Below are 13,277 nucleotides of genomic sequence, written 5' to 3'. Positions count from 1 at the left end.
TACCCATCTAGCTGTCTGTCCATCCAGACCATAACATCCTGATTTGGTTAACTTTATGTAGAAGGAGCTTGTATCTACCTTGCTAACTCCAAAGGCAGAATGAAAGTTTGAAAGAAATTGGAAGAAATATATTGTAAGGAGGCACTTCAAAGAGTAAGGTCAAACAAGGCTCTCAAGTAGAAGAAACTGTATGAGAGACTGTCCAGGGTGAGAGTGGATACGGAAGTGTCAAGATAGGCCAGTAGCTTGAACAGAACAAACTGGGCTCCAAGTGAAGTGACTGAGCCTGGTAATACAGGGTACAAAATGTTTTTTTAATGAACACATAATCAGAAGCACCAGAAGCTTTTCACAAGCCAGGTGACAGGCCTTCCCAGACGTTTTGCAGCTCTCCCTACCCAGAAGAATGTAAGCACATGGGATTTCTACGCTGCTTAGAGGGAGAAATGCTTCACCTGCCTTTGAAATGTTGCCTTTTCTGCATGTAAAGACACAGTAGCAGCTGAACTGCGTAAGGCATTATTTTCCAAGCATAAAAAATGGAGTGTTGTCACTGTTGGAAATAGAAGGGCAGTATATAGGAGCCCATGTGCAGCTGGGATGGAAACACAAGACATCAGTGACCGCAGACATTTACATTAGGATTTGCATTACTCTGAATGCCAATTTGCAAGGCAGAGACAACGCTGTTCCCAGTTGTCAAGATGATGTCTGAGGGAAGCAGAAGTGTCAACAACAAAACAGGTCAGAGAAGATTTCTGTTGTCTCTCTGAAAATACATGCAATATTAGAGGAGTAAGAGAGATGGGAAGAACTGCTTAAAAGTTAGAGTTTGTCTCAGAGGGAAGAGCCTGGGCAGGTATGTAAATAAACCCCCAGGCAGAGAACATCCGTAGGCAGTGTAGGCTGGAAAGGGGGCAGAAGAATCTTCAAAGACTTTGTTACAGAGTTCCTGTCATTTAAAATATTTAAAAATAATAATAAAAACCCATTTATTTTCTTCCTGGCTGCAAGGAGACTGAAGGATGAAAAGCAAGGCACTGCTGTTGTGTTTGGCCAGTAGCCATCCAGACAAGTAAGACCAATGGGCATTTAAACAGTTTGTAAGCATCTCAATGGGAAGTTTACTTCAAAGCTAAGTTCTGGAAACAAAGATTCAAGCACATTTTTTTTTCCCCTCCCTATTTTCTTCTTTTTTTTTTTTTAAAGTGCAGGCGGGTTATTCTTTCTATCAGTGAGAATAGCTGGATTAATAGCCCTGGAGCATAAAATCATGAGTTCTGTTACACAGAATGGACAGGAGCAATATGAGCTTTCTCTACACAATCTGCTACTGTGCTTCTGTCTCAATTTAGAGAAACTGCACCTGGGGACACAGGGAAGCTCAGGATGTGTAGCTCATTTTTTCCATAGCCTCTGTGGCATTGCCAGCACCAGTTGTGATACTGTGTTGAGGTGAGGCCACCTTTTATCAGGTTTGGACTATGATCAGTAGCTCATTTTGACTTTGGTCTTCAAACAGCCTTGAGAGAGAGAGCAAGTTGTACGCGCTACAAATACAAAAATCCCAAGTTGTCAGCCAGAGGATATTTTTTCTGAGGTAACTGGCAGTAAGTTCACTCCTGTAAGTCTTTGTGGCACAGCTGCATAGTGCAGAGATGCACCTACTCCTGTAAATGTGCTGGATTTATGGTGGGAGCTATATTACCACCTTTGAAATGCTGTTCCACTTTGGAGACTTCTGTCATGGTTTCCAGCATAGCTAGGCTGCTGCTGATACTGATACCAGATGGTTCAGTTCAGCAATGGTTTAGCAAGAGTAGGCCTCAGAGTTAGCAACGGTTTAGCAAGAGTAGGCCTCAGAGTAGGCTCTAAAAGGCCTGCTCTGTGTTACCTTTACACAGAACAAGCTTTCCTGTCAATAATTTTCCTTTTAGCTAGAATAATAGAGAATAACAATAGGTTCTGAAGCAAACTACATGTTTTGTAGATAGAGTTTGTTTATGGGATTGATAACAAGGTTCTAGTAGACAATGATTCATGCTGTTTACGCTTAGTCTTAGAAAAACAAAGCTCTCTGCTAATTATAAAAGGGCCAAAAGACAAAACAAAACTGTAAAGAACAACTTTGTGATGTCTAAATTAACTTGATTCATAAACTCTTGTGTCAGAGGAGAGATAAGTCCAAAACGATATCTTCTTCTTGAGAACACATGTACTTGTAAACAAGAAGGCCTCGACCACGCTTGCACACAAGCACGATTAAAGGGGGATTGGGACCACCAGCGACCCCCAGAGACCACCCAAGACCCCTTTCCCAATTTAGTACACATGCGTAAAGACATTACGTAATGCATTACATAATGTATTAGCATATTCATAAGTTTCTTGGAATGGGTGGGCTTTTCTTGGAATTATATGAATATTCATATTTGTGATGTATATAATGAGCAAGCTTTTGTTCTTAGGTGTGCATGCTAGGAGGAGATATCCCCCATGCACCCAACTGTAATAAACCAATGTCGGCTTTCTAAACTATCATTTGGTTTAGAGAGTTTTCTTGGTTACTATTTTCCAGTAACAGTTCCCAGACCTGTTCATTTAGGGCTAGCTACTACGTTGCGCTCTTCAGCATAGCTGCGCCTTCATTCTCTTCCCTTAGCCGTGGATCCTCAAGAATCCTGTTACCAGACTGGAAATAACTTTCTTAGCCCCATAAAACACAGTTAACTTTTTCTCAGGCAGGGTTTTTGATGGGCCGAGTGGCCAAAGACATTTATAGGGGCTGCTGGGGAAAAGAGGCTAACAAACAGGTTTATTTTCTGCTTGAACTCACCAGCATGAATATGGGCATCTCCGGCTGTAGCGGCAGCAGTAAAATTGCCATTCACGGTCAAGCACAGATGGAAAATACTGACTCTGGAAACCAGCCACCAGCCCATTGTTTGAGCAGGTTTGATACCTAAGAAAGAGGAGAAAGAGAACACATAAGGAAAACATGATATTAGATTCCCCGATAGTTTCAAGCATTTCTGAAAACAGCATTAAAAATTTTGATTCAGGGTGGAAGCTAAGGGTTTGGCTTTGTATTGAGAAGCACTGTATGCACTTGCTGTGTATTGAGTAACCATTTTGCATCAGAAAGCAGCAGTAGTTAACTAATAATGTCTTAACATTTATGTTGCACTTAAAACTAGTTAAACTGTTTTTAAGTATTTAATCATTCCAGTATGCTAATCAGGCAAGAAGATTACTCTGGTGTTGACATTCTCAACTGTTTACAAATCATGAGACTGACTTCAAAATAGGCCATTAATACTTTTATCTTTGACTGTTGCTATTTGAGCATTTGGAGTTCACTGGATTAATTTTTTCAACTACTTCTCTACAAAAAAAGAAGCCTTAGAAACTCTTTTATATGAGAAGTTCAGCAATTTCTTTTATTTTATTTCTTTCTCAATTACCTGTCTCCAGGAGAAGGCAATTCAAAACACTACGGGCTTGTGGTGAAATCATGATTTGATAACAGTCATGTGAGGAAAACTGAGATTCATCTGTTAGGAAATTGTAAGACTCACATAAATTTTATGGTGGGATTTTCAAAAGAAAAATCTGCTGCTTCATGCTTTCTGTATACTCGGGAATTCACGTAAATCACTGCCTTCAAGTAGAATAGACATGGTCTCTAAGTATGGAGATATATGCTTTTCTTTCTGCACACCCTACAGGCATCTGGACACTGATACCCAAAGTAATTCGAGTGATAATCAGTTTGAATAGCTTGCTTCTTGGAGACTAAAGACAAGGAGAGCGTGAAAACAGACACCTCATTAACTCAGCTGTTGAGTGCTCATTCCCTCTAGCACCCTCCCAGCCTCATTGTTTCCCTATTGGAGAAAATTACAGGAATTCAGTTTCTTCTATTTCCTTTTCTTTCTTTTTCATTCATTAAGGAAAACTGTCAGCCTAGAGCTGTAGCAAACCTTACTTGCAATAACATAAAAACAAATACATTGATATATCCAAAAGAGACGTTCAGAACTAACTTTACGATTAACAAATACCAAAAATTTCCCCTAGTTTCATTCAATGACCTCGTAGTTTATTTTACTGAGCCTGGAGTTCCCAGAAGGGAAAACACGTCATCTAGCAGAGTTTGGTGTTTGGAAAGTCATTCACTTGTGCATACAGGTGTTAGTGCTCACAAAACTCGAGGCTCAAGTGTTCGTATGCAAAAGCTGAAAAACTGGTCAAATCAATTTTGACCAGTGCAGGGATGAATTCCTCTGCCTAACTTTCAGCTTCCTCCTTTGAAGCAGGGGTCTCTTCTGTATGCCCCTTCCACTGTGTTCTGTTGTTCAGACAAGATTATTTACGTTTGTTTGTATCCCCACATCTCCCACGTTGCTGGGGCCACATGTACTTGCTGTGCTTTGTGAGACTCTTGTGAAGACCTTCAGAGTTAAGCAGTGGTGGGGACTCTGAGTTGCTATGGTATCACATCAAGTAAGACAATTTGGCTTGCACTCAGAGGATTTCAGCAGGACTTTGATAGGAAGTTGCTCTGTTTTTTGGCACATAGGCCATGGGAACATATGGCTAAGGCTCTGTGTAAACATATTGGATAGCTGCAGATGATTGGTGTTATCCTGATGGAAGAAAGGTTGATACACAGAAATATAGGGAATGGTTGTACCTGTTGTAAGATGAGCACTTATCTGCATTAATCTGTGTAAAGTAGAACAAAACCTGTGTCTCTTCATCTTCTGTCTCTCCCCCTTCCCAGTTACATGCATTTCCACTGCTCAAGTCCTCGTGCCCCCGGGGAGATTTTCTACCTCTTTGTGTAGGTGCAATAATGGGAGCATTTAGTTCCTCCTTTTCTTTTGCACTTCCTCTCAGGGGCTCAGAATTTCCTTGCAATTTCCCATCCCCACCGATCAGCATCTGATATTCCTGCCCATACTTGTCTTTGCAGGAGGTTTTTCCTTCTTTTCTCTCCCCACCTGCTCATATTCAGTCTGGGAAGTCCTTCCCTCTTCCCCACTTTCTTTCCCCTACAACAGTTTTTATTTTCTTGACACCTATACTAATACACTCCAGTTTTGATGGAAAGATTCATCTTGAGAGAGACTTCACTGATGGACCCTTCTCTCTATAGTGGATTGAAAAAAATCTAACATAACACTCTCACATTTACATGTGTATGTATTTGGGCACCAAACCTTAGGAAGGTTTGGTTATTTTTGATTCTGATTCTATCTTCTCATGAAAAGTTAGTTTAAAAAAAAAACTATTTGGAGTTGCTTTAAAAATTTCTTAGATGGAGAGTATAACTGGACATAAGTCATATCTTATAATTAAATTGCCATTTTATTTTAAAAACATTCAAAGTAAAATTTGAATGATACTTTTAAGCTCATGTTCACTTCTCCCTCTCTACTTCTGTCTCATGCACACAAAGTCCTGCAATCTGTTATTCAAGCTCAATATTTGGTTCAGCAAAATAAAGATAAGAGTGAAGTTGAAGTACTTTAGCTTTGAGGTAACACAAGATTTTTTTCCCTGTTCTTCCTAATTTTCAAGTCAAATCCAGATATTCCTCCAAAAGTGAAGAGATGCTCTCAGAAATTGGAGTGCTTATTTGTGAGCTCGTATAAAATCTTTTCTTCTCTTTCCTTTTCCCAGTTGGCCTCTTTCCTACAAGGAGAAAATAATTCTTCAAAGGAAACAAACAAGCCCTCCCCACACATCTTTTCAGTCAGATGCTCTATGCATTAATCTGAAAACAGCACTTAATGTGCGAGGATTTCTTTCTTCTCTGTTGAATTCACTATTCCTGTCACAGCAAATCCTGCAAACCAGTATAGTGAATAAAATCTTTGATTTATGGCCAAGTAAAAAACCCTGCCTTTTTCACTAGACCCACTCTGTAGCACTTTTGTTACAGAGGATAATTCAGTATGCAGAATTAATGTCACTGGGTTCTCCTCACTCATGAAATCCTGACATTGCTAAGAAGAGAGGAAGATACTGCTTAGGTGAATGCAGAAGAGCATGAGAAACCATCTGGGATTGTGTGGGATTAAACTTGGCAATGGATAAGTTGTTTTGTTTTTCTATTTGGCTCAAGTTGCGATGCCCGAAGAGTTGCCTTTTGGATCCGGTACTGGGAGAAGAGGAGGTGAGCTGGCTGGTAGATGGAGGAGTGGGAAGGTTGGTGGTGGTGAGGGTCAGGTGCTGTTGAACGGGAAGTTGCCCTTCCCTTCCCTCATTTACATCTGTTGGAAATGACTGCAGTGTTTCTTAGAACGTAAGTAAACTATACAGCCTTATTTTAGGTGGAGTTTCATGTAGTAATAGGGATATGCTAGCTGAGACTTTCCACATCCTGCTGCAATTGCTGTGGAAAGCCTCTCCTTTGCCGAACGTGCTTCTGATCTGGTTAATGAGTGTTGTACAGCTGAGTTCTGTCATGGCAAGCAACCAAAGTGTGCATCCATGTTATCGGTTTAGTTCAGGTCAGGACTGCTTTCCTTATTGATCAGTGAGCATTTATCTGTGAGACCAAACTAGAGCTGGTTTGAAACAAAACCCACTCAAAGTGCATATGTGGATTTTCGGTCCACACACACACTGTTTCACCTTACAGATCCACTTAGATTGTGCAATGTTAGTTGCAAACACTGATATAGCCTCAGTGACCAAGCGTGTACTTCATTGACTCAACAGTTGCCTGCCAGACTGAAGACAAATATTGCTTGCAACAGTATAATTGTTTTGAGCAATGGCACCAACTGTGGCGACACTTCATAATTATGCCTACAGCTTATTTTTGCTCTTTGCTAGACAAAGCCTCAGAGTGTTGTGCCCAATCTAATGCTAGTGCTGTGTTGTAACCTCTCTCAGAGGCCCTCTGTCCCTCATATACATCAGGAATTAGCCCGAGCAGCATGTTGTCCTGAGGACAACAACCAGAAGAGGAAGCCTGTTCACTACAAATCCACTCAGGGAAGCCCAAGTCAAGATGCAGTAAGTGGTGCTGTTAGAGCCTGCGTTGAGCCCCTGCCGCACTGACCAGGTAGCACTACCTGTGCTCCAAGTTTCCTGCGTGGAAACGTGGAGAGTCTAACACACAGCTCAGTAGTCACTGGGTCATGCCGCATTAAGGGCAATTTGTTCCTTATAAGAGGGTAACCTTCTATGTACTCCAAAAAAATCCTACTGTTTTACCGTAGAGCAGATGGCTCCTGTAAAACTTGTATCATTAATTACTTTAAAGCTGTCTCTCTAGAGCCTGTCACAGCAGAATCGATCTATATATTGTGGACATATGTCAGACATGGCAAACTGATCCAACAGAAGTAATGCTTTCATCTGCAGTCCTCCATGGAGTGCATACCAAGAGAGATGGCCTAACCTCCCGCAGGCAGTAAGACCACAGTTAGAGTGTGGGAGGTGTTTTTTAATAAGACATTAGATACACTGTTTTCCTGGAGTGTTGTTTCACCAAAACCTGTTACTGTCAGTATCCAAAACTTAATTTCCTTTTGGTACAGCTGTGGAGGGGAGGCCCGGTCCTGCTCTCCTGGGTTATTTTTGTGGAGTGTCCTCCTCTGTGTAGTTTGGTTAGTTGCATGATGAAAGGTAATTTAATGGTCAGTCTGTTACAGATGAGTGGGGAGAGATAAGTGGCTGAGGGCAGGCTCAGGGCACTTGAAACACTGGCACTCAGATGAAGGGAATGATGTTTCCGTGTTTGATTAGGCTGTGCCAGTCTCCAACGGCCACTTCTGTGAGGAGTCTCCACTATCTGTTGTGGGGTGGTGAGACATGTTGTCGTGACTCCCACATGCCAAAGGCAACCTCACTATCATCTTCAGCTCTCTTTTTCTTTCATTTAGGGGTCACTGATGACTTACTTTCTCCTCCTTACCCAAAGGGAAGGCAAGGCCCTAATCACCCTGTTGATTGCTTCCTGACAGATGCTGACGAGGCCTCTCTATCTACAGAAACACCCCTCTTCTCAGACACTCCCACTGGACTCAGTCCACTGCAGCTGTGCTAAGAGCTTGTAGCACTATCCCTTTAACATAAACCTAGGGCTTTGAAGAAAATTAACTTGTTTGTGTAGATAGCACAAATGGGAACATTTTGAAAGGGCAGCTTGATTATCGGGTTTGGGTAATACAGCCTCAGATTTCAGACTTGGCATTGGTCAGAGACTGAGAACAAAAACACTTCCTTGCAGATGTACCGGGGTGGGCTGCCAGCGCCTGAACAGGAGGCTCGTGCAGATACTTCCTTGGCTCATGGGTCTGTCTTTGCACCCAGTTTGTAGGAAATAGGGTTGTGTGCCTGCTTGAAGGATCTGTGTGCATGTGTTTATGCACTTAAAGAGAGGGCAAAGGAGAGTGAGAATGGGAGTGTCGAGGGAGAATCTAGATATCTGTTTTTTCCAAGTCCCATCCAAACACTTTCTCAGAAGTCTAAACAAGGAAAAGAGGCAATAAACATGCATTAAATACCACTTGGCTGGAAATGTTTCTGCTTTGTGCCTTATGAGTAACTGGGAGTATATTGGGGATACGGCATAGTTCCATCTGTGTTACGTGGTGTAAAACAAACATTTTCTCCTGGAAGGAAGAGTTGCTTGTCTTTCACTTGCAAGCTTTTGTTCGTTTGTTTGTTTGATCCCTGTCCTTTGGTAATTTCAAGCAAGAAAAATAGTTTTTCTTAAGTACCTTGTTCAAAGACTGGTCTGTAGAGACAGCTCTAGTATTCAGCAAAGCAGTGAAGAACAGTCTCACCTGCAATCACTCAGATCTTACCTTTTCTTACGTGGCAAAATATTTACCCACGGTCAAACTTCCTCCAGTACAAATGGAGCTAAAACCATAAGCTTTATTCTGTCTGAAAAGGCACAATTCCTTGAGATGTCACAGCGTATAAATGATTAGGAGTGTGTAGAATCAGGGGATGTCCTGAAGACTTATCCCTGCTCCAGACATGAGTATTTCCAAATCATCCAGGAATAAATTCTGCTTCCAGTATTGAATAGCGTCTTGGTTAGCAGACAGCCTTTGCAGAGGCAGTAGGGCCAGGAGTGAGGTGTTGGGACAGATTCAGCAAAGGCTTTGGACACATACTTAACTTTAAATATATACACTGATTAATGAAGCTGAGAAGGCATCACTGATCATCTCATCCAATCTCTTGCCAAAATTTTTGCTATGAGTCTTATAACACGTTCACAGGTTTCCCGTGTCCATTCAACAAAATGTAAAAGAACATGCTTTCTTCAGAAGTGCGTGTACACAGATGCCTAACTTCATGGATTCGTTTATTAAGTGAAGCACTTATAGTTAGATGTATTCTGAAATGCCAGTAGGTAATTCTAGGCAACTGTCAGAGGTGATTGGTCTTCATGAGTCTGCTTCTGGAGAGAGATGGGGTGCCCCAGAGGGCAGTTTTTAGAGTACCTGTTTCTCTCCATTGACTCTGGAAGGGGGCAGAGGTCATAAATTAGACATCGCGATTAGATGCCTAACATGTATCTGTGGCATGGCCCTCTTTCTCTTGAATATTTTTTCATATATGTAAGATGCAAAGTCTTACGGGTTTAATCCTAGAAGTCTATATAATACCTAGTGTTAGTGTGGAAGCAAACTTACCTAAATTAACTCTGCCAATGGTTCCCTGCTGCCCTCCAGTTCCCCCCACCTCTCCCATCCCTATGCTCCCCACATCCATTTCTGCCATTTCCCCCCCAGTGCTAACAGTCAAAGAAATTAATGAGTTGGAGACTCTTTCTTCTCTCTCCTTTATATTCCCACTTCATTTTCTTTCTAAAGCTTTTCTTGGTTTGTTGTCTTTTCTAAATAAACCTCTCTTGGGTTTGTCTCTGTTGTGCAGCTGCATAACTGTCAGGAATGGTGATTTGTGACATGCCACAGATGTCATTTGTCAGAGGTCATTTTTTGGTGTTTCTGCCAGATTTAGAGTTTCTGGGACAGGGGAATTCAGAGGAGAGCTGTATGTCCGATCAGCACTTGCTTAGGAGTGTTGGAATATAAAACTTCCAAAGAAGAACGAGAAGAACAGAGACATGCTCAGCCTGTAAGGAAAAGCATGGGTGAAGGAGCGTGGGTGAGGGAAAGGCATGGCTGCTACCTATTAATAAGTTAAAGAGATTTTACAAAGGATGCAGTGTGCTTGTTCTCGTTCCTCAGAAAAGGTAGAGCAAGGAATAAAAAGTCTCAATTACAGCAGAGGAAGCGTAGGTTAAATTTTAGGAAAAACGAGGCAGCTCTGTAGTTACTGGTGGTACAAGCCATTGAATCTCCTTGGATGTGAGACAAAATACCCTGTGAGGCAGAGCCAAAGGAGGAGTATTACAATCCATCCTACCAGGATGAGGAATGGACCAGTAAGTCCAGCAGAGTGTTGTGTCAGCTGACATGAGGATGATGTATTGCTCACCAACAGGTTGGTTTGTCAGGAGATCAGCAGGGAAACACAGGTGGCCAAACAGGAGCTAATGGTAGATTGTGACTCATATTTGTGGTCCCACTTGATTATTGAGTGAATCTCTACAGAACTGGGGGTGGCTCCAAATAGCACTGAGATGGGCATGGAAGAGAGAGAGAAAAGAGAGGCAGCTATGAGATGTAAGGCTGCCAAGAGAGATGTGAGATTGTCAAAGGCCCCACAGGCTACATCTGTGCCGTCACATTAATTTGAGGTTTGACTGCAGTCAGACACTCCAGGCTCTCTGCCTGCTCGCCCACACTTTCATTTCAGTCTGGGATGACCCTGCTGGTTTCTTGGGCAGCAGCGTCTGGGCACAGTGAGGGACATGCTGGCTTACAAGAAGCCTCTCTCCATGAAGGACTGTAGACATAACCAGCTCAGTCCTGGGTGCAGAAAACTGCAGAACACAAGCAAGCGCAGCTAGCTAAGATGTATGGAAATAGCCCAAGTAATTAGGAGAACCAGTTCACCTTTGCAAAGGGATATGTATTCCTTAATCACTTTGGTGTATTCCCCTCTCCCACAAAAATAGATAAAGAAAGAAGGAGATCTATGGAGAGAAGACAGATAGATGTAAGAAAGTTGGACTGGAAAGGTGAGCTAGGGAAGAAATAACTAAAATAACTCCAAAAGCTAGGAAAGAGAATGAAAGAGAGTTAAACACATTACAGAGTGGTTGGAAAAGAAAAGAATTTGGAGAAAAGATAGGGTTGTCAATAAGAAAAAATGTAGGCAAGAAAGAGGACAAAGTGGGAAGATATTTTTAAGAGGTGAAGGAAATGAGAGTCAGATAATACACTGTGGATGTAGTCATGCTAAGCATATGAAGCATGGTGATGACTGTGGCTTCATGGTTAGATAGCAGAAGAAAATGTTCTGTATAGACTTACACAGTATTCTGGTTGTGAGAAGTGTACTTGAGTAATTGCTGCCAGGGATTTTTAGAAAGAAAATAATAATTGTATTTTGAACAACAGAAAAGTCTAATTCAAAATTACTATGCAATAAGTAGAAATTGCATCAGTGTATGAAAAATGAAGAAGTCATCAGTGTGTCTTTTTTCTGCTGTTTTGCAGCCCTCCCCCTTTCTTTTCAGTTCTTACTCCAAAATTAAGTATAGGGTCAACCTTTTTTCCTTAGCAATTGCATCAGCCATAGGAATGTATCACGTGGTAAATGAAAGAGTATGAATAATTCAGAACAAAATTTTGAATCATTTAAAAAGTAGAAGCTTCACATTTCATTGTTAACCTGTTCCTTTATAATGTGAAATCTACAAAAATCATGTTGCAATTGCTGGAGCAAAACCATTTAAAGTATTTGAAAATATTATTGCATTCATTTCATTCTATCCAAAGAATATTTCAAACTTAGAGTTTTCCAAAACTGTGTTTCACATTTCATGAAAAAATCAGAAGATAATTAAATACTGGGTATGTGCTGCCTAGACATGAAACACCATACATATTTCCAGAAATTATTGTGGCCATAAAACGTGATCACCTTTGCCTCTAAGGTTGATGGAAAATGTAACATTTAGTTAACCAAAAATGACTGTATTAGGGAATTAACATGACCTTCTGCTATCATTATCATGCATATATATGCCACTATCATTGCTCGTTAGTGTGGATTTTTGGCTCCTGTAATACCAGCATGAATAGAAAACAGCCTTTGACTGGGTCTAAGCCAAAAACTTAGCAACAAAAACACAAAGAGAAAAGCCAGTGCAATACAGAGAAGAACTTTTTTTTTCTAGTGATAAGAGCAGGAGGTCGGAGTGAGGAGTTTTAAAATTTGTTCTGCAGTTTAGTCACTGATTCAATGTGTGGCCTTTAAAGAGAGACTTTATCCTGTCCTCACTGAAGGTTCATGCCTCGTTTTCCTCATCTGTGAAACCACAATAGCAAGACCGAACCACTTTGCAGCTGAGGTTGTGAGTGACCAAAAGACAGCATTTCTAAAGCAGGGTGAGACCTTGCAGCAAGAAATTGCTACAGAGAAGGCAAATATGATACTAACCACCTCACACGCATGCATCGTGATTAATGAATCTCAGGCAGTCGTTCAGGGCAGTGAAGCCGCTGGTTACGATGGCATTAACACGCGTTTGCATTGCTCTGACTGCACTATTAACCCTTGCATTGCACGGGGGGTATCAGGGCTGCGCCCTCCAGGGATGGTTGGGGTATCCTACCATTCAGTTCCTGCCCTGTTGATCTCTTCCCACCAGCACTCTGTCGGCTCACCGAGGCTCTGGGCCGCCGGCATGCAGGCGTAGTTCCACAGTCTGTCGGAGCCTTCCTTCTTGCTGAAAACACTCCTGACAGCCACAATCACCTGCCCGTGTGGGCACTGGAAGTTGAAACCCTGGCGATACACATTGGCCCATTCATCATTATCTCCGTAGTTATAGGGGCCATAGTAATAGTCACCGTACTGGCCCCATGCCACGGTCACCAGAGGCAGAAATACACAGAGAAGGACAAGGTCCATCCTGAGGATGTTCCTGGCTTAGAAATGCCCCACTGGTTTGTTGGGCTGGCCCTTTTATATCGCCTCTAACATTTGGCTTCCAGATGTTATGCTTCCAGATCCAAGTGCAATGTGTCATTGCTTAGCAAACCTTCTCTGAGTTACAGGCACGTCCAATTACTTTTAAGGTGGAATTCTGCAAGTACAGTAAGTCTGCAGGCTCTGAGAGCAGGGTCTTCCCACCACCACAAACCATCTGTAATCCCTTG

At 41.8% G+C, this 13,277-nt stretch overlaps 1 protein-coding gene across 1 annotated transcript in view; it reads right to left on the bottom strand.

The window, feature by feature from the left end:
* The window catches only part of DPT (dermatopontin), a 28,201-nt gene extending 15,154 nt beyond the window's left edge, over nt 1–13,047 (bottom strand). The window contains exons 1-2 of the mRNA XM_068417428.1: nt 12,731–13,047; nt 2,837–2,962 (exon numbers count right to left, since the gene is read on the bottom strand). Coding sequence (XP_068273529.1) covers nt 2,837–2,962; nt 12,731–13,029 — 425 coding nt within the window. The 5' untranslated portion in view covers nt 13,030–13,047. The remainder of the gene's footprint in view (nt 1–2,836; nt 2,963–12,730) is intronic.
* Between the last annotated feature and the right edge of the window lie 230 nt (nt 13,048–13,277).

Source organism: Nyctibius grandis, chromosome 23 (assembly GCF_013368605.1).
Source record: "Nyctibius grandis isolate bNycGra1 chromosome 23, bNycGra1.pri, whole genome shotgun sequence".
NCBI lineage: Eukaryota > Metazoa > Chordata > Aves > Nyctibiiformes > Nyctibiidae > Nyctibius > Nyctibius grandis.
This window is presented reverse-complemented; position numbering and strand designations above follow the sequence as displayed.